This window comes from Dermacentor albipictus, unplaced genomic scaffold (genome assembly GCF_038994185.2).
Source record: "Dermacentor albipictus isolate Rhodes 1998 colony unplaced genomic scaffold, USDA_Dalb.pri_finalv2 scaffold_19, whole genome shotgun sequence".
In the NCBI taxonomy this organism is placed as follows: Eukaryota; Metazoa; Arthropoda; class Arachnida; order Ixodida; family Ixodidae; genus Dermacentor; species Dermacentor albipictus.
In genome coordinates this window covers 6,783,228-6,806,038 of record NW_027225573.1, presented here as the reverse complement: position 1 = coordinate 6,806,038, position 22,811 = coordinate 6,783,228, and the positions used below count along the sequence as shown (strand labels likewise).

General features: G+C 44.5%; 1 protein-coding gene across 1 annotated transcript in view; it reads left to right on the top strand.

The window, feature by feature from the left end:
- The window catches only part of LOC135917077 (cytochrome P450 3A6-like), a 123,008-nt gene that overhangs the window by 65,674 nt on the left and 34,523 nt on the right, over window positions 1-22,811 (top strand). The window contains exons 3-4 of the mRNA XM_065450575.1: window positions 5,746-5,935; window positions 9,793-10,004. Coding sequence (XP_065306647.1) covers window positions 5,746-5,935; window positions 9,793-10,004 — 402 coding nt within the window. The remainder of the gene's footprint in view (window positions 1-5,745; window positions 5,936-9,792; window positions 10,005-22,811) is intronic.

Below are 22,811 nucleotides of genomic sequence, written 5' to 3'. Positions count from 1 at the left end.
TATTGTGACTATGGAACAATAAATAGATTTAACAGCCTACACGAGCAACACAAGCACATTGTCCGATAAGCACGGCAGAATACGATGCATGGGAGCAAAAAGGAATGTTAGCAATTGGTTACCAAAATAAGAAGATAAATGACGCGCAGCCTTTTGGTGCGATGATATTATGATGCACCATCAAGTATGCATAAGGTATGTTAAAGATCTCGCGAACACGCAAAAATAACTAATTTTGTTAATTGCGTGCGTTTCAATTAGGCGAGCATAGTGGGGTGGAGTTGTCTTGTCACCTCGAAATTAGGAAAGTCAGTGAATGGCCAAGTTGCTGCCTTGTTTTACAAAACATTGCAGTAGAGACAGTGTCGTAGCAAAACAAAAAAAAAATGGCTGTGGCTTAGCTAAGGTTACGCCCAGGATGCGAAGCATACTAGCCTTTATTTTAACGCGACAGCGTTAAGGAGCTCGTGTCGCAGAAAAGCCGGTGTCGTCGGCGTCGGCTCAGGCGTGCGGCGCTTGCTCAGGCGCACATTTCGTTGTCGCGCCGAACGCTGCGTTGCTCGACGCTCACCGCGTCCGATGCGGGGCGCGTAGTCGCTGCGCCGTAGCAAAGCCACCTAGAAACAGTCTCTGTAGCACGCCGCAACCTTCGCTTCTCATTCCAACGAGCAGCTCTGTCTCCAGGAGGCATTTCACCTCGTGAGTGTCTAGCAGACGCAAGCGCAGCTGCTTATATACCACCGCGACGCCGCGAGCGACGGCGCGAGTTGGAGCCCCGTTTCTCCTCTGTCGTGACGTCACGGTGTCAAGTGGTATTGAAGGCGACACCGCCGCGCCTGAGGAGCTGAGTTGAGCTCTAGTAATATGCTTCGCATAAAAACAAATAGAGCCTGTCTCGCACAACAATTTTCACGTCGAACATTTACACCTATAAAGAAGGGGGAAAGAAAAACTGATTTCGGCTGCAATTTTGAAGCTCTGGCGTATTCGATAATTTAGGGAAGCCTGTTTGTTAGAATTTTCAATTCTAGGAACGTATGGGCTCGCCGAAAGTTCGAATACACGTGGTTCAGAGTGAATCAATACAGGCAGCATGTCAGGGAGACACATGAATGCACGAACGTTAAAGTGCGGCGCCGCAGTAAATGGACAGGCTCCATCTCTGCGCAGAATGAACCGAATGTAGGAAATCAACAGGAGGAAGAAGAAACACGACACGGAATAACTATATTATTATTTTAAACGCGGAAGCATTTCTATGCTTACCCAATGAGAAAAACCGTGTGTGCGTCTGTCCGTCCGGCCCTTAAGACGATTGCTTTCAAGAAAGAGTCCGCAGTAGAGAGCAATTTTCATCATCATCATCATCATAATCATCACCATCATCATCGTCGTCATCATCATTATCATCAGCCTGGTTACGCTCACTGCAGGGCAAAGGCCTCTCCCATACTTCTACAACTACCTCGGTCATGGGCTAATTGTGGCCATGTTGTCCCAGAAAACTTCTTAATCTCATCCGCCCACCTAACTTTCTGCCGCCCCCTGCTTCGCCTCCCTTCTCTTGGAATCCAATCCGTAACCATTAGTGACCAGCCGGTATCTTCCCTCCTCATTACATGCCCTGCCCATGCTAATTCTTTCTCTTGATTTCAACTAATATGTCAATAACTTGCGTTTGTTCCCTCACCCAATCTGCTCTCTTCGTATCCCCCTTAACATTACCCCATCGTTCTTCTTTCCATAGCTCGTTGCGTTGTCCTCAATTTAAGTAGAACAGCTTTCGTAAGCCTCCAGGTTTCTGCCCTAAGGTGAGTACTGGTAAGACGCAGCTATTATACGCTTTCCTCTTGAGGGATAATGGCAACCTGCTGTTCATGATCTGAGAATGCCTGCGAAACGCACCCCAGCCCTTTCTTATTCTTCTGATTATTTCAGTCTCATGATTCGCATGCGCGGTCACTACCTGTCTTAAGTAAATGTATTCCCTTGACATTAACAGTGCCTCGCTCCCTATCGTATACTGCTGTTCTCTTCCGAGACTGTTAAACATTACTTTAGTTTTCTGCAAATTAATTTTTAGACCCACCCTTCTGCTTTGCCTCTCCAGGTCAGTGAGCATGCATTGCAATTGGTCTCCTGAGTTACTAAGCAAGGCAATATCATGAGCGAATGGCAAGTTACTAAGGTATTCTCCCTTAACTCTTATCCCCAATTCTTCCCAAATCAGGTCTCTGAATACCTCCTCTAAACACGATGTGAATAGCATTGGAGAGATCGTATCTCCCTGCCTGACGTCTTTCTTTGTTGGGATTGTGTTGCTTTCTTTATGGAGGACTACAGTGGCTGTAGAGACACTATAGATAAATCTCAGTATTTTACCATACGGCTCGTCTACACCCTGATTCTGTAATGCGTGCATGACTGCTGAGGTTTCGAATGAATCAAACGCTTTCTCGTATTCAATGAAAGCTATATATGAGGGTTGGTTATATTCCGCACATTTCTCTGTCACCTGATTGGTAGTGTGAATATGGTCTATTGTTGAGTAGAATTTACGGAATCCTGCCTGGTCCTTTGGTTGACAGAAGTCTAAGGTGCTCCCGATTCTATTTGCGATTACCTTAGTGAATACTTTGTAAGCAACGGACAGTAAGCTGATCGGTCTATAATTTTTCAAGTCTTTGGCATCCCCTGTCTTACGGATTAAGAGTATGTTGACGTTCTTCGAAGATTCCGGTACGCTCGAGGTCATGAGGCATTCCGTATACAGGGTGGCCAGTTTTTCGAGAACAATCTGCCCACCATCCTTCAACAAATCTGCTGTTACCTTATCCTCCACAGCTGCCTTCCCCCTTTCCATAGCTCCCAAGGCTTTCTTTACTTCTTCCGGCGTTACTTGTGGGATGTCAGCGATGGCGTAGGGGTGCTTACGCGATGCTTACGGTTTAGTTTCAGGTTATTCTTTATGATTTACCCTATGGTTATGCTTACGGGTTAACTTATGGATATGCTTATGGTCTAAGTTATGGGTATGCTTACGGTTTAGCTTATGGTTATGCTTTATCATTTAGCCTATGGTTATGCTTGTGGTTTCACTTATGGATATGGTTTGGCTAGCTTATGGTTATGCTATATGTGTGCCTTGTGTAGATATGCAAATTGCTTATCAATGATGTATACTATACGTTATGCAGAATTATTAAATTTCTTTATTCCTCAGTGTAGGGCACATTGTCTTGCAATTTCTGTACAGCCATAAACACAGCTCTCTGTATCGGTAGTATCACTCTCTTCTCCTTCCATGTTGAATGCGCCCTCCTATTCTCTGGCAAGCGCTTATATAGTCGGCCTCCGCGATAAACACGCGTTTGCGGCGAACGTCAAACAATGACGCATAGCGCGCGGCAGTGGCCACCTGCGCCGACTCCGAACACAATTGCGACATACGCCGGCTCGCGTGAAGCGCGGTGTTGACTAGCGTAGTGATGCTTTGCGCTTCAAAATACTGAAAAATATCTATGGCGGCTCCACCAGCGACCATAGTCCTCCATAAAGAAAGCAGCAAAATCCCAATAAAGAAACGCGTCAGCCAGGGAGATACGATCTCTCCAATGCTATTCACAGCGTGTTTACAGGAGGTATTCAGAGACCTGGAGTGGGAATAATTGGGGATAAGAGTAATGGGAGAATACCTTAGTAACTTGCGATTCGCTCATGACATTGCCTTGCTTATTAACTCAGGAGACCAATTGCAATGCATGCTCACTGACCTGGAGAGGCAAAGCAGAAGGGTGGGTGGGTCTAAAAATTAATTTGCAGAAAAATAAAGTAATGTTTAACAGTCCCAGAAGAGAACAACAGTTAACGATAGGTAACGAGGCAATGGAAGTGGTAAGGGAATACATCTACTTAGGACAGGTAGTGACGGCGGATGCGGATCATGAGACTGAAATAATCAGAAGAGTAAGAATGAGCTGGGGTGCATTTGGCAGGCATTCTCCGATCACGAACAGCAGGTTGCAATTATCCCTGAAGGAAAAAGTGTATAGCAGCTGTGTCTTACCCGTACTCACCTATGGGGCAGTAACCTGGAGGCTTACGAAAGGTGTTCTACTTAAAGTGAGGACGACGCAACGAGCAATGGAAAGAAGAATAATGGGGTAACGTTATGGGGGAAAAGAAGAGAGCAGATCGGGTGAGGGAACAAATGCCAGTTATTGACATCTTAGTTGACAGCAAGAAAGAGAATGGGCATAGGCAGTGCATGTAATGAGGAGGGAAGATAACGGATGGTCATTAATGGTTATGGATTGGATTCCAATAGAAGTGAGGCGTAGCAGGGGGCGGCAGAAAGTTAGGTGGGCGGATGTGATTAAGAAGTTTTCAGGGAGAACATGGCCACAATTAGCACATGACCGGGGTAGTTGTAAAAGTATGGCAGAGGCCTTTGCTTAGACATGCTGCTTCTGCTGCTGCTGGTGATGATGATTTTGTACATACTGCGAATTTGAGGTCCATGCAGGGAGGCCAAAATAAATTAAAGTGAGAAATCCCGGAAACATGCGAACGTAGAAAATTACGTAAGTGTGAATGCGATTGTCTCGATCAACTTATCTGATGAAGCGATTGACCTAAGCATTTCAAGGGAGCAATGTTGTGGGGAAAAACGAGTTTCAATGTGTTAGATTGGGCCAAAATATGAGGTTAGAGCATGAAGATAATTGACATTAAGCGGTGGAGTCCTATTTTGTTGCCGCGTGGTTGGGAAAAAAATTACGACCGCAGTTTTTCATTGTGCCGATACAAGTAACGGAATCTCATTGGAACCCATTTGTTCAGTAAGACATTCGAAGGGTCCAAAGTTACGCTCATTGTTACACACAGTGTAGGGCCCTCAGGCTATACATACACATTCGAGATTCAGCGTAATTAGGTGATGTAGGCTGGGAGTGTGACATATACTGTAGCCTTGTTAAGCTTGAATTCTAGGAAACACAATTTGTGGTGCTGCAATGGGATGCAATGGTTCCTGCGCTGCGTCACGTGGTTCACCCGATAAACGATTGAGCGCCACGTTAGGGCTGATGATCGGGTGGTTAGCGTTGCAACGACAGAGACTGTTGTGGTTGCTATAATACCGAGAAAGGCCCCGCGGCAATGCACAGAGACAAACCATAGCGTTTGACTGATGATGACTTTAGAAATCTGCCTGTTTCGTTAGGCGGCCAATAAATCGTAAGCACTACTTGTTACTCTTCATGTCTCGTCTTTTCTGAACGCAAGAAACACAAAAAACAAGGGAGGGACGACCCGTCGCGTCGAGTGTTGCCGTCGCTTGCTTGTTCAGTGCATATGGTTTGCTTTTAAAAGTGCTCGCCTCCAACTGCAGCATAATTTACTTATGCCTTAATAATTCTTTACTGAAAGAAAGTGGCCAGAAAAGTGTTTTCATTCCGAAGCATAGAAGCGTCACAAGGAGCCAACGTTTGATTTTTTTTAAGAATTGTGTTTTGTTTCTCGCCCACCGAAATAAAGGGAATTAAGTTAAGTACAAAGAGTCTGCAAGTTACTGGATATGACAGGTTCTCCGTCATTAGGCGGATACAGCTTATTGAATTATATCTTATTTCCGGGCATTCACTGCGAATGTATCATGATACAAGGGCATTCTTTCTCATAAACGTCCAATTGCATCTGCGACGTGTCGGTAATTGCTGAATGTCCCGATGTTTTCTGCTGCAGGTGACAACGAAATGGATTCAGAAGTATGGGAAGTTCTTCGGCTTTTACGTCGGCGAAATGCCGTATATTGTGGTGGCTGACCTGGACATGATCAAGCACTGTCTTGTCAGGGAAGCCCACATTTTCCGCGACAGGATGCCAATGATACTGGAAGTAGAAACCTTCAAGACTAGTTTGGTGGGACTGAAAGGTACAGTAAAGATTAAACCAAACTCTTGGTGGTTTTGTTTGAGTTTGCGTATATATATATATATATATATATATATATATATATATATATATATATATATATATATATATATATATATATATGTTCGGCCATATCAATATTTCTTTCGTAACATCGGATCATGCTGCGGCGCCATGCCTTGAGGTCATCATACCTACACTGTGTATTCCTGTCGCAAAATGCCCGGGGCACAACATTCGCGACGTGACAAATTTCAAAGTTCTGTAGCAGTTTCTACACATGTTTGCATTGACCTCTTTTTTGGTGAAGATGCATATAGGAGCTTTGACACGTCTGCACTGTTATACAGCCCATTGCTGGCAAACCAAGCGCTGCCATAGGATGTTATGTGTCCGCAGTGGCCGCTGGTGCTTTGCATGACAATTTGTATGTGAGGTAGTTCACCTGCAATATACATATCACCTGCAGGAAAAGTCGGTTCTGGAGAATTATGAACCATCGTGCATGCAAACTACTGTATTTCATAACGATAAGAACACCGAGTAATTCAAGCAGCTTGACACCGACATAAACAGGCCCTTAGTAAAGTTGTGACGAAATAAGATACCTTCAAATACGTTTGCCGTTATTATAGCATTCTGCTGTACCACTGATGCACTCACTCGCTCAGAGATATATGTTGATTTCCTAAACTTAGCCATGCAATCACGATATTTGCTAGCAAAGGTGAAATAAGTAGACCTGTTGCAACACATGCTACCGAACGACCTCATAAGTGGGGATATATGTGTCGCTGATTTGACTACATGCCTAATTGTTGTCTACCATATCGTTATCATACTGAATATTTCGTACACGCAACGTTGTTTTTATTTGTCCGTTTTCTTGTGCTGCTGTCACCTTCACCCCATCTAGAGAAGAAAAAATGGAACCGCGGCACATTACAATGTTTTAGGAGCGTGACATATGTCGCTGTAATGGCTGCATTATGAACATGTAAATGCACTGCTTAACAGACGTGGACATTACAATTCATTGAAGGATAATCTGGAAGATAAAGTAATGCGAAAGCTTTATTTCAGAATATAAATGCTCGCTTTGAGAGTGCCGTCATAAGTATAAAGGCATGTGCGACATGTGTTTTTTTTTTTTTTGCTGTCTCAGTTATGTCTCAGCACGCTCGTGTGCGCATGATCGGTCGGCGTCTAGACTTACCTCCAATTCAAATGAAAACATGTAATGAAATAGCTATGATATTCGTGGCGGTACTTTATTTCCCATTATATTTGCCCTCCAAGATTCTGCCCGTTTAAGAAGTTGTATTGGTGAGCGTGGTTACGAGGCTACGAGCTGCCATCCGCGAAGATTATGAATTATTATCACAATATACAACTAATTATAACATAGGTAGGCGAATGGAATGCCAATGAAAATATTATCCTATTTCATGTCTAGGTAATGAATAATAGTAAGAACTTGCCCTTAAATGGAGGGAAGCAAGGAAGACGGGATCGTCGTATGAAAGTGGGTAAAAGCAAGCACATTACCTTTTTTTCTTATATCCCTCTTGTAATGTAGAGGTTGAAGATGGGTCAATGCATAAATATTGGAGGCCACACAGTACGCATAGCTTGTATTTACGCAACCTTTGTTAGCCATCGACGTTAGTCAGCTTTCAGAGAACTATCAAATAACATTAGCTTGACCTTGACTGCAAAGACCAGAGTTTATGCACAGCAGCTCAGCAAGAACGCTACAGTGTGCTTATACTGGGCGCGTGCAAAACACTCGTTTGAGAAGCGAAAGGTAGAACGCGGCCTTTGCTCCAAATGATGCTATTGAATTAACGGCGCAAGGAACTTGTTTGAACGCGTGAGCCAATGGTCTAATGCGTGTAGCAGTCCGGTAGCAGTGATGACACACGTCCTGTGGTGTCACAAGTAGCCTTGTGAGGTGTAAGTGGCGAAAAGGCCTTTCGCCCCGTCAGCCAAACGATCGCAGTGAAAAAAAGAGTATATATATATATATATATATATATATATATATATATATATATATATATATATATATATATATATATATATATATATATATATATATATATATATATATATATCCAAGAGCAAATTATTGAATTGGTGGCCACCCCACCCAGTGGGGCAAACGGAGATTCTTCCACAATGCGAACAAAACGGCCGACTTGCAACAGCTTCTCGACTTGTAATATTGAACCCTTACTGCAAAATCTTCAGTTTTATGCTGCATGACTTGATTTATGAATTGGTTTCATGAAAAATGAATCATGTTTGCGCAGATTCCGACCTATACAGCCTTCATTGCTTTAAGTAGACGAGGAAGCATAAAAGTTAATGCATGCACGTTATGCTGACACGGCCGAAAATGTTTTTGGACGCATGCAGAACAAACCACATCATGTAGGACGCTGTAACACGCGCTACGAGTTCACAAAAAGATATTCGTGATTTGCTTATGGGTATAATTAAAGGAGGCACTCGAACAAGTGTAAAGAAATAAATCCTTTGAGCGGCAAAAAAAGGGTCACTCGCGCCTCTTGACCAACGAAAACTGAGGGGAACTTGAAGAGTTGTCAGCGGAGCTAACCATATATACCTATAATTGCTGTGCTTCTCTTCTTTTGTGAGTTAACGATTCTGTTAATTTATGGATTGCACTTTTGCTTTTGACATCTTCCTAATTGTGAAATGCTGCAACTTGAACGGATTTCCACCAATGACGTAGTGAGTCAGTAGAGAAGCGTAATTTCAGCTTTTCTCTATCTGTAATGAGCATGCGTTGTAATAGCATCGAGGGAAGGGCACAAAATTGAATGCGTTCTTCTTGCTATGAAAGCGGAAAGTAACGATATGAAAGCAGATGCGGCAGTTGTTACAGCAATTGTGAGCACGCCGATCTGCGTGGGCTGCGCCGCAACAGGCGCGATGCATCACAACACACACAGAATAAGCGATGACGCGAGGGAAACGCACTTAGCTGTTCAGCCTGCTTATCTCCGACGTATCCTAACGTGAAACATCGCATTACCAACTTGATACGCCGCACGTACTTCCATTAAACTGTGCTGAATCTGTCTAACGTACCTGTAGAGGACGTTGGAGGGAGACGTCGGATGTAGCTTTAGCCACAGCCTAATTTTCGATACGTTGACGCAGGCTCGAAAAAAAAACTACGTCGGCCCTGCGCAGAAAATGGCTACCACACCAGGCAGCGTGATTGGTAAACTATGGCTTTCCATGAGTATAGCGGAATGAAAATTTGACTAATGCCTGCGGATATTAAGAAATATCTATAACCGCACATGAATAACCCACTTTTCAATGCATGATGGCTATATTTCCAAGTCACGCATTCCCAGGCGATCCTCTGCACCAATGTTCCCATCACTTTTTTGTTCCAGTAGTCCTGAGTAGCTAAAGCTTCTACTGATGAATGCGGGTGGCAGGACTAATGGCACTGTCTGTGCATGACTATTTTTCTCTTCTCTCCTTATCTACTCTTCCCTTTCCTTCTCCCCAAAGGGCAGGGTAGCCAACTGGGCACTTCCTTGGTTAACCTCCATACCTTTCCTTCTTCTCTTTCTCTCTCTCCCAGCGCCATCGTTCTAATGGAGTAGTTGTGCCAAAAGCCATATACCAAGAGCTCCGTGCCTGTGAGAGAAGGGAAATTTGTCGAAACTAAAGTAGAGTCGTCCACTACGGCGTTTTTCACTGATCCGCTCTGGTTTCTGGACGTTATAATTTAATCGTTAAACAAGCAATTAGTGCTAGAAGCTATCAAAGTGAGCGCCGGTCTCACATTCTCTCTATCTTTCCGTGCAGGAGATGATTGGAAAAAAGTGCGTAGCGTCATGAACCCGAGTTTTTCGGGCTCCAAGATGAAGATTATATCACGGATCATGAATGAATGTGTGGACATCATTCTGGAGAAATTAGACGAGCAGCTGGCGAACAACGAGACTGCGGTCGACGTGTCGAAGATGACTCAGGGACTAACCATGGACGCCATTGCAAAATCCATTCTGGCTTGGGAGGTATGATATACACTAATCTATGTCAATACCCCTCTGTTTCTATGTCCCTTGTAACGTTGTAACACATCACTGCTTGAAATGAACAGCGTCTGTAGCAGAGGTTGAAACTGAGAGGTTAGCCAGAAGGTTAGGCAAGAATGAGCTCGGTCGGCGATCGTCCACTTGGTGGCAGAACACTTAATTCTAGAAAATATAAATATAATGAAACAAAATTGAACAGAAGCCATCATAAGATGATTTTCAAAGACAAGTATTACCCTCCCAGTAAAGCTGCGAACATATGATTCAGCAAATAATTGCGTTCTCTAACAATCATGTACGCAAGGCAGGTGTAATAGATGCCAAGATTGTAAGAAGAAAGAAGTAATTAAACGTACTGTTCTTTACGCAAATGTGGCATTATAGGCACGCAGTGGCACAACATTCGCGGCCTTCTCATTGTCACGGCCTTCAGCGCGATAATAAAGGATAGGGTTTCCGTAGCATTCATTGAATCGGCGAGAGAACCATTCTTGTGCGATAACAGAGCCACTGAGCGTAGTTCTTTTAATTCTATTAGCATTTCTTGCTTACTGCATATGTTTTGAGCTGATCTATCTATCTATCTATCTATCTATCTATCTATCTATCTATCTATCTATCTATCTATCTATCTATCTATCTATCTATCTATCTATCTATCTATCTATCTATCTATCTATCTATCTATCTATCTATCTATCTATCTATCCTCCTACGCCGACCCAGTGGCCCAAGTTATCTAGCACTTCTGGCCATAGATGTGTACTCTTGGTCGTGATGACACCGTGGTCGTTCGGTCATCGTAATTCCACCTTCGTAATCTGTTTCGCGTCATGCCGCGGTCATAACGCCTTGTACGTCAAGCCATTGATCTAAGTTGTCTAATAGCTCCAGTTATTAGGTAACTGCTCACGGTCGTGTTGACGCCGTGGTCGCGGCATCAGCATCGCTCTAGCTTTGTCACCTGACTCTCATCCTTCCGTCATCGTCGCGCCATCGTCGTCATGCAGTCGTCATGCAATCATTGTCACGCAACCGTCGTGATGCCGTCGTCATCGTTCTATCGTCACACCAGCTTCGTCATCCCACTCTCTTCATGCCGTCGTCATCCCGCCATCGTGATAACACAGGCATCGTCATACATTGTCGCCCTTTTATTGCCGTCACATCGTTTCACCATCGTCATCGCTTTATTGTCATCCCATTGTCTTCATGCCGTCGACGTCATACCGCTCTCGCTGATTCACTCAGTCAGTCAGTCAGTCAGTCAGTCAGTCAGTCAGTCAGTCAGTCAGTCAGTCAGTCAGTCAGTCAGTCAGTCAGTCCGTCAGTCAGTCAGTCAGTCAGTCAGTCAGTCAGTCAGTCAGTCAGTCAGTCAGTCAGTCAGTCAGTCAGTCAGTCAGTCAGTCAGTCAGTCAGTCAGTCAGTCAGTCAGTCAGTCTTCTATTTTCACCAAACAAAAAGATCTGTGAAACAAGGGGAGACGGCGAAAAAGCTGTGGATACTGCAGCTTGAGTGTAGCTTGAACGATGTCATTCTTTCTTCGTCATTCTATCGTAATTATGCTGTCGTCATTCAGTGGCGATTACGCCGCTGTTGTAATGGCATCGTCGTCATTGCGTTGTCGTCACAGCCGCTATCATCCATCCGTTGTTATGCCATCGTTGTTATGCCGTCATGGTCGTGCATCGTCGTCATGCCAACTTTGCTATTTGGTTATCGTCATACCTTCGTCATTACGCTGTCGACATACCAACGTCGTTACGCTGTCGTCGGTATAGCGACGTCACCATTCAAGTTTAATCATCTCATCGTCATCATACTGCCTTTTATCAGTTCCATCCACGTCATTCTATCGCCGTAAGTGCGTCATCGCCGTCTTTGCCGGTGGGGGCCCGGCTGCTGTGCTTCAGCGCAGCAAGCTGATCCGCTAATGATCATCATGCGGGTGTAACTTCACACGATTGGGCACTGTTGTGTACTCCAGGGTAGCGTATCGTACCGCTGCCGAGAAGTAGCGGCGCCTGCCTATCGAAGCTCGACCGACGTTACTTATTGGGTAGCGTGGCGTTGACGGCGGGCTGCAGGCATCCAGTAGACCATGGCGACCAAGCAAGGGCGAGACGATTTCTAGTGCGAAACATGCACGGTTTATTCAAAGGTAGATGAAAGAAATTCAGAAAAGCATGAAGTGTTCAAGAGTACATTTCGGAGTACCTTAAATAGGCTCTCTACAATCGTGGGCGGGATCTTGCTTCCGTTGTCATCACGTGACCGGCACAGAAAGAGGGCCCCTCCTCCTCTGGTTGTACCGAGCCTGCTGAAAGAAAGAGATCGTCCCACCTCCCGGAATTCTAGACGCCTGCCCGCCTCTTCTGCACGTTGCGGGTTCGTGGAAGTTCTCCTCTAGGTCCAATTCGACAAAAATGGCCTCTCTAAACTCGCACACCCACACACACATACACACACAAAAGAGGCATGTACACTGCGCGGCTTCCGGCAGACAGGCAGACACTCGAAATGGTCATGGCAAATTAGAAAGTCACGCTTCATTTCGATGAGGCCTGGTAGAAGAAGGTCGGATGAGAGAAAGTTCTTTCCGCACGTGGAGCGGGACGCCAACAATAGCAGGTGAAGACACGCCTCATTTCGACGAGGCAGGGTGAGATGGTTGGTTGAAATTCCTTTCAACACGTGGTGCCAGACGCCAACCCTAACACCACCTACTGCTCCCTTCCCTGGCTACTGTTTCTCCACATGTCCCCCACGCACATCCTGCCTTGCACGTCGACTACTATAGAACTGTGTTCTACCATCCCATGAACAGCATCACTTGCATACCGTTGACACCATTCTTGTGCATGGCAGCGTCACTGTACCCGGCAGCATCACTCGACTTGCGACCGGAATACGCATCGCCACCGACATAAATTCGCCCATCAGCTATGAAAAAGCAGGCACGGACGGAGGCGTTTTGTGGGCCCGGCGGCTGTGCTTCAAGAAAGCAAGCTAATCCGCTCATGTTCGTCATGCAGGTTAGTAAATAATAGTCTTTTTACAAAGCGTTCAAGTATTTACTTTCTGCTGCAGCTGCTGGGCCCACATTGCTGCCTTTCCATTGTTTTTCAGTGTTGTGATGCTATTCGCTCTTTAATGTTGCTGGCGGGTGACATCGAAACTAACCCTGGACCTGATAGTCAAGCCGTTGACAGAACTTCAGAGCCTATCCGCAGGTCAATCCCAACTGATCACTGAGATTCAAGGCCTCAAGTCTCAATTACTAAAAACTGACAAAGCAATATCATATCTGAGTGTGCGCATGAATAACCTGGACACCCACTACCAAAACCTAATCCCCTTGCGTTCTGATATAGAAAGCCTGAAGAGTGATGCTGCTCGCACAGCACGCACGGTACAGAGGCTCGAAGCGCGTCTTGATGATGCCGAGAACCATTCTCGGCGCAACAATCTAATTTTTTATGGCACTGATGAGTTTTCAGGGTCAGAGTCGTTCGCGCAATCGGAGGATGTAATCATTGACCACTGCCGCAAACATATGAGCATCATGCTTGACCCGAAAGAAATCGAGCGCGCGCACTGCTTGGGCAACCGTGCAGCTAATCGTAACCGCCTCATAATATTGAAGTTCCCCTTTCATAAAACACAGCATATTGTTCTTCCTAGCGGCCGCTAATTTAAAGGAACGTACTTCAGAGTTGGCGACGATTTTACACGTCCTGTTCAATTTTCCCGCAAGCACCTTGTTTCATTCGCAAACAGCAAATCTGCACCTTACACCCTGCGCTTTAAAACTCTGTTCATGGGCAATAAGCGCTATGTATTTGAAGAACGCACACAGCGTGTGAAAGAATTGCAATAGCAGCCAACGCGACGCGGGAAAGCCCCTTGCCCTACGATGTCGACGCGAGCGAACCTTTATTTTCCGTAATCTTGGGCAACGCACGCACCTTCCTTTCTAAACGCGATATATTGTCTAACATCGTGTTGTCGCCTAACAGTAATTTGCTGATAATAACTGAAGCCTGGCTGGCTGACTGACAATATTACCGACACCAAGGTTCTTGTTGACTTGCCTAATTTCCGCCATTACCGGAAAGACCGCAAAATCTCACGAGGTGGTGGTGTGCTGATCGCCGCGCATCATCATTTATCGTGCTCTTTTGTAACCATGGAGACTGACTTGGAAATAAAATGGCTAATCTGCCGCGCTTCACCGCAGACTGTTCTCTTGGAGATTTGTTACAAACCAGCACATAACACTCTTGATTTATCGCATAAGCTTAATAATATCTTGAGCGAACTTAGTGAAAGGCACCCTAACGCAGAGATCCTGCTTTTTGGTGACTTTAATTATCCGCAAATCAACTGGACTAACAACTGTACTTTAATCATAGGGAATGATGCTCAAAGAAATTGTTAATGTGTGTCTTAATTTTAGTCTAAATCAACTTATGCTAGAGGCTACGCGGCTTACAAAAGACAAATATATCATACTAGACCTTATACCGAGCAGTTATGCTGACAGTCTATCATCCATAAATTACCTCCGTGAGGTAAGCGACCACAATGTAATCCATACCACCTTCCCCTTTCAACCCACGCGAAAAAAAAATCCTACAAAACTATATGCCTATATGATAAAGGGAACTACTAAGCTAATAATTACGAGTAAGGCGACTTCTTTTCAACCTTTGAGGCATCATTCCATATGCACTCGCCTCAAGAAAAGTGGACACTATTTAAAAACAAGATTACTGAACTCGTACACATATAACAAGAATAACTATGCACACCAATCAAAATAAGCTATGGTTAACCAGAGCTCTAAACCAGCTTGAAAACCAACAGAAACGTCACTTCCGACTAGCCACGCGTCTTAAAAGTCCCGAGGCATGGTCAAAATACTACATGGCAGAGAACGCCTACATGAGTGCCGTTCGCACTGCTAAAATATTTTTATAACGACGACCTATCCCAGCTACTTACTCGAAATCCTCGGCAGTCCTGGCGAATTTCAAATCCCCAAGAAGCTCGTACTATCAGCGTGACGAATGCAGCAGGCGACACCGCCACGGACCGCGAGTGCGCTGATATATTCAAGACAGTATTTTTTACGTGTTTACAAAACAAACTACCCTTCCAGACTCTCCACTACCTACTTACATAACACCGCATATGCCACTCATTGTATTTTTGATAGATGGTATACTATCAATACCTGAAAAAAAAAAAATTATGTACTACTTCTGGTGTAGAGGAAATTAACCCAAAGATTCTAATGAATACTAAGCATATATCCGCGGCATGTTTCACTTTGTTTTCGCAATGATTGTCTACAGGTGCCTTACCGGATGAGTGGAGAGTTGGAAAGGTCGTTCCAGTATTCAAAGCAGGTAACAAAAACTCCCCCTTAAACTACCGCCCCATTGCATTAACTAGTGTTCCTTGCAACATCATGGAACATGTCATATACTCGCGTATATGAATGTTTTAGTCTCGGTAAACTTATTTCATCCTTCTCAACATGGTTTTCGTAAAGGGCTTTCATGTGAAACACAACTACCTATTTTCTTGAATGATCTCCACGTTATTCTTCATAACAACGTAAAAACCGATGCCATCTTTCTAGACTTCTCTAAAGCTTTTGACACAGTGCCTCATAACCGCTTGCTAATAAAATTATCCAGATTTAACTTGAATCCTCACGTCGTACAATGGAAAAGGAATTCCTTAATAATTGTTCCCAGTTTGTCCTTGTCAATAACTTCTGCTCGGGACCCCTCCCAGTCACTTCAGGTGTCCATCAATGCTCAGTCTTAGGACCGCTTCTTTTCCTAATATACGTTACCGATCTTCCGCTGCATGTATCTTGTCCTATTCTCATGTTGGCTGAGGACTGTGTGATTTATTGTACTGCGACTAACATCTCTGACCAAGCATCTCTCTAGAATGACCTTAATAACGTGCAGGAGTTGTGCAACCGTTGGCAAATGGCCTTGAACCCTAACAAGTGCAAACGTATTTTGATTTCCCGCCGTCATAATCCTTGTATCTCTACTTACACAATTGCAAACGTCCCAGTAGAATCAGTTCTAGCCTTGAAGTACTTAGGCGTAACCCTGGCCCTCGACCTTTCCTGGAATGCGCATGCGACTAACGTAATTTCGTCAGCGAACAAGATGCTTGGGTTCATGAGGTGTCACCTTCGTCATGCTCCACAGCACGTCAAACTACTCGCATACAAATAATTTGTCAGACCACAACTGGAATATGCCGCCGCCATCTGGAACCCTCGTCAAACATATATGATCAATGCACTCGAGTCAGTTCAGAATCGTGCGACTAGATTCATCCATCCTTCATATTCATATAACATCAGCATTTCACACTTAAAGGCAGAATCCAGCTTGACATCTCTTGCTTTTCGTCGTCGCATCGCAACACTCTCTCTTTATCACATTTTTTTTTCAGCTCGCTAAGCCACCCACCGTATATCACGCCATCATCTTCACGCATGTCACAGTGCACCAGCCATCAACTCCAAGTTTCTCGTCCTCGAACACAAACTGTCACTTTTCTATCTTCATGTTTTCCTCGAGCTGCCAAAGACTGGAACGACCTACCCTTCAATGTCGCTGCCATCACATGTCATTCACAATTTATATAAATTGCTCAAACTTGTATTTCAATGTAACACGTGCCTTTTCTTGTGTCCACATGTTACCCACCCCTTATGTAATACCTCGAATGGGGTCTTTAAGGTAATAAGATGAAATGAAATGAAGTACAGTCGTCATGACGACGACTGACGTCAGGACCTTGCCAAGCAAGTAGTATAGCAAAGTTGAACGGTACCGGAGTATGTCTCATATAGACAAAGCAACGGTAGTCTCATAATAGCCACTACAGAGGTTACAGAAACTTGAGTTCAGAAATGCTGCATTGCTGGAATCCTAATCGCATTACAAACGATAGTCATCGAAAGATGAGCTAGGCCGTAATTTAAAGGCCCAAATTTAGAAACGTTCCTCACCTTAACAAGGAGACGTGCCTTGATGTTAGGATTCCCTACGTCTATTCTGCGAGATTCTTAATTGAGGCGCCGCCAATGTACATGTTCATGTTTCCTTTCCTCGCTCCTTCCAACACTCTAAAAACTGGGGAGGGTATCGCAGGAGTAAAGGGGCCGATCGACTCTTCGAAGCATTGTTTTGCTCTCTAAAAATGTCTAGTGGAGTGAAATACATTGTTCACTCTGTCAGCAAAGAGAGAGTGAAATGTTCTTTTCACTCTGCCCTTCCGAGAAAGAGTAGAATGCCCGTTCTATTTTTGGGACAATATCGAATAAAACGTACCGTACGCTCCTTCTTCAACTGTAGGAGACCGGCCATGAACACGGCGATGTATCACTCACGCACGCTGAGCAAAGAGCACTCCGTTTTGCTTCTAAGAGAACAGGCAGCCGCAGTGCAAACGAAAGCAGAGCCAGCGCTCCACTTTTTTCACTCGGAGTTACCCCACCGCGCGTGCGCACCACATCGCGGAACACCGCAGCCCCGAAGAAAAAGGATCCGTTCAGCGAGCAGGAGCGAAGGCCATCCAAGGGAGACCGTATGTCAGCCATCTCGCGCCGCCGCGAAAACAGGGCAGTCGTTCATCATTCGTTGGATATAACGACAAATTCTCCACGGTAAGTGAATGCTAACTTAGGTGCAGAATCTTCCGTATATGACGTGCTATCGCCAGGAAGTCGTCGCGACGTTTAGCCGACGCGATTGACAACGTACTAGGCAAGCGCGCCGGTCTCTCCATGTCAATCGAAAAAGCCAGTCGTCACGATAACAGCATGCGATTTTATCGCTTGCCGCTATGCGTAACAGCTTTGAAAATCGCAAATGCTGCCAGAACTACGTCATTTTCTATAAGAGCTGAGGCGAGGGGACGCATAAAATGGTTTGTTTACCAGCTCATGATTCCAAGCCTATGCGGACCGTGCTTAGCTTGCGTTTTTTGTGTTTTAATTTATTCAATTTGGCAGTCTACTGTGTACGCAACGCTATTGAATTAAGTAGTCGCATAACAGAAGGCGTCATTTTCTGGGCAGCATGCTTTCGTTATAGTGAGCCGCGTGCTTGACGGTGTCTTTCGCCCATGAGGAATCTGCGACCACTGACGTTGCGTGCAGCGCCAGTGCTAGTTAGCAATTTTGCTACAGGTATTCAGCTGCATGATGCGAGAGGTCAGTTGGACAGGTTATCTTAAAGTGAATGAAAACGCTTGAGGAATTCATATTTTAGGCTGAATAAGAGGGGCTGCTTTTGCTAATGTATTGACATGGTGTGATTATATGTCTGACATTATGTCTCGTGTTGCGGTTTTATAGCTCGGTACGAGTGTGAAAGGGTGCTTATGTGTATGACCTCGGTAAATTGAGAAGCGGCAAGTTATGCATCGGAAACGAATGTAACGGCTACTGCGTGGAATTACAGTTGCAGGGGCATTTCGCATGCACTTACTGTTTTGTTTGATTATTATGTCTGATTTAATGTATCGTGTTGAGGTTTTTGAGCACCGTGCGAATGTGAAAGTTGTATTCTGTGTACGAACTGGGTGAATTGTCTAGCGCATTTGCTGTGCATTTGTTAATATGAGCTGGCGCTTCAGAGTTCTGCCATATGAACAGTTAAATCACCCTTCGTCTGATTACAAGCGTTATCTGCGCATTTTCCTATTGCATGGGAGATCAAAATGTGTTTATCGCTTTATTAACTTAGTGGAGAAATAGAGTATCAAAATCCAAAGTTGCCTTAATTCCGTGTTACCAGTCGTCTGTCGTACACAAAACAAAGAGTTGGTCTAATAAACTAATAACGGCAGTCTAAGTGCAGCTTTTGCATGCCTTCAAGAATGTAAAATGTTTGATTTCAAACTGCAGCAACAGTCGAGTTTGTCAAAAATGAACTCTACTGCGCACCTGATAAATGAAAATAAGTTCATGCCTTTTAGTAAGTTGAGATTTTGGTCGCAGTGAACTGTTTCTTGTTAGTATTGAAATGTGAGTACGCTTGCCATAATAAGCCTTTTTGCCCATTCTTATAGGCACATCTAGTCATATCCATTGAACTGGAGGGCCATATTTTCATCCCTACTGAGCATCATGTTTGCAGATGGCATCCTCAAATTATGGCTTGAGCAGTGGCACAGCCAGAGATGGTGCGGGGGGCACACTGGGCACGTGCTTAGCATGTGTCACAAGCGGTGTTTTCGACACACCAGACTAATTACAAACTTATGACATGTGACAGTAACCAACATTCTATTTATTAATAAGAGTATTGTAACACTAGTGCAGATCGAGCATGAACTGTCAGTCAGCGCTTTTTTCTTTAAATCTAAAAATTCAAGTTACTTTAGCAGTTGACTATTGCTGTGATTTAGATGTTTCGCATGCATTTCAGTAGGAAGACTAAGAGTTAAGACTTTATTTTAGTGCAGTGACGTTATATCTTGACTGCTTGTTTTTACATCATGTCCTCGTGCTGACTTCTGCATGCAATATTTTTCAGGCGCCTCCCTTATATTACGCAAGAAGGCAGCTGCAAGGACACAACGATGTCAAAGCGCCAGCCCAGCATGACTCCACGTCGCGCAGAGGAGCGTAATCCAAAGAATCAAAATACATTGCCATGCAGTTTGGAAAGAAGATTAGAATGTGTGTATATGAGTGTACCATTGGACTAAATGCCACCAAAATTTTTAAAATACGGTATGTCGCACCAAGATGAAAATTCTCATGTTATTTAGGCAGTCATCTCAACATCGTATTATTTTGTAATGTCTCTTATGGGAAAGTCAGGATTCAGTATGCTCTCTGGAGACAAACACATAGCAGTAAGTGTCATTGAAAAGTTGGAAATGTGTTTTAAAGATAAGCTGATTAGTTTTGTGAGAAGTAACCACTTTTTGTCTTGCCTCACAACAGACATATCCATGATACAAAAAGTAGTGGTACAATAATATTGCAGATTTTCTTAGGGACATAATACATACTTACAGTGAGCAGGGTGCCTGTGTTCACTGTAAACAGCAACAGCTCACGTTTGGTTAGATGCTGACATAATTTAATGGCATGTAAATGCAAGGGTGGAAATACAAACTACTCTCCCTCTGTATTTTAAATGCCGACATGATGTAGACATGTTTTCATATCTTCCCTTTTATCTATTTTTTACACTTAAGAGGAAGCCATACTTCTAAAATTAAGTTCCTCTTAAGTTCATCCTAACTGTGGGCAGAGTAACCAAGCTTTAAGAAGTCGTTGCTTACGTGCATGCTCACCAAACCACATCATTAGAAGTTCTCACTGCTCCTGAAGTGGGAGCAAGGACCAATTGTGTGCACCATGGTGAGCACCATACATCTTATTTAGAAGCCACAGAGTCGCTTGCAATTGCAAAATTTCCTTGGCACATGTGGAATTGTGATTTCTCTTGCGAAATAGTCATATGAGTACTTTTTGCAGGTATTTGAAACTGCATTAGGATGCCTCGATTGACTTGCCAACCAAGTATGCTCGTGGAGGCAGGGATGCGTTCAACGCAAAAAATGTTGAGCATCTGCATGGAACACTTGTTCATCAATTGGCGGATGTGAACATATAGTGTTGATCAAACCAAAGGCCCTTAGTTTCATGGCTTCCGCAGACATCATTTTTGTAAGGCAAAATAAAATTAAAGCACTTTTGCACATAGTAAATTTCTGGACTTAAAATGAATTACATAGGGAGGCACTGTATTAGTCTTCGCAGATACATCTATACTTGTTTTGAGACGAAGATTTTGTGAGGCTCGATAATTTTTCTTACTTTACCATCCGTTAAAAATTAAATTATGGGATTTTACGTGCCAAAACCACTTTCTGATTATGAGGCACGCCGTAGTGGAGGACTCCGGAAATTTCGACCACCTGGGGTTCTTTAACGTGCGCCTAAATCTAAGCAAAGGGTGTTTTGGCATTTCGCCCCCACCGAAATGCGGCCACCATGGCCGGGATTCGATCCCGCGACCCCGTGCTCAGCAGCCCAACACCATAGCCACTGAGCAACCACGGCGGGTTTTACCGTACGTTAACCACTTCAGTAGAAAAAAAAAAGCTTTGGTCACAAGTAGTCGGATCATTGTGCAATTATATACATAGCCGCATGCAAAATCCACGTGCATGGAAAAGATATGTAAACCAGGATGGTGCTTTTCCCAATTTATGATTTGCTTCTTTCTCTTTCGTGCACACCCCTGCCTGTAGCTATGCTTATGTCGTCTTTGATGCATCATATTCTTCATATCTGATTTTTTGTTCACATCTGAAGCCACGCTATACTTTTAGTTAGATTGCATTTTCAACAAGTCTCAATAATTGATAATGTAATTATGCAAGCTGCTGCTGAGAAGTATAGCGTTCATACCATGCGGGCACGGCACCGCATCGAGTATGCAGCGTACTCAGCTACTGCTATTGCAGGTGACCGCCACTTGGGTCGTTTGCTCAGCACTTCCCGGCACGTGCAGACTGCGCACCGATGACACGACACCACCTCGGCTTGCCTTGGCAATCACGGCGCCAAATCCAGACCAGACTTTCGCGCACATCTGGCAACGGCGATTGGGGACTACAACGGACACCACCGGAAGAGGACTTAAAAGCCAGCCAGCAAGCGTCCACTTCGGGCACGGCACCGCATCGAGTATGCAGCGTACTCAGCTACTGCTATTGCAGGTGACCGCCACTTGGGTCGTTTGCTCAGCACTTCCCGGCACGTGCAGACTGCGCACCGATGACACGACACCACCTCGGCTTGCCTTGGCAATCACGGCGCCAAATCCAGACCAGACTTTCGCGCACATCTGGCAACGGCGATTGGGGACTACAACGGACACCACCGGAAGAGGACTTAAAAGCCAGCCAGCAAGCGTCCACTTCGGGCACGGCACCGCATCGAGTATGCAGCGTACTCAGCTACTGCTATTGCAGGTTAGTTACGTACGGTGTGCTTCATGCATTAAGAGTAACAACTGCTGTTTCATCGCGGTGTCGTGCCCACTTGAGTGGATTGATGTCTTAAAGCGTTCTAATTTACTCCTGTGTTCGCTCTACTCTGCAGTGTTTGAGTTGCTCCTCTTGCTTTCTGGCGACGTTGAGACGAACCCAGGTCCAATGTCAAAAGCTGAGGCAGATGCGTTTGCCTCGGCTCTTGAGTCGATAAAGAAACTAGAGGCCGCACAAGAGGCGCTCTTGGCGGAATTAAAAAGCGCAAAGGACAAACAAGCTGCCACCGATAATGAACTCATCATTCTAACTGCCAAGGTTGCGGCGATTGAGTTGGCCACTTCCTCAGAAAGCGCTGCAAACTCGAGCGTGAAGGAAAAAGGAAGCAGAACTTTACGTGATGTCTCAGATCAGCTGCAAACAATAACTTCAAGATGTGAGGATGCAGAAAACAGGCTCAGACGAAGTAATTTGCTGTTTTTCGGAATAGAAGATGACCCTAAAGAGGACAGGGCTACCCCTGAAAAGAAAGTCATAAAATTCTGCTCTGATAAACTGCAAACTGCAACAATCAGTTCACAATTCGAACGCGTACATAGGCTTGGGAAATATCAAGAAGGAAAGAACAGGCCCATAATAGCTAAACTAACTTTTTTTAAAGACAAGCAACGCATCTTGTCATCCGCGCACAAATTAAAAGGCTTAAAGTATTCAATCGGTGAA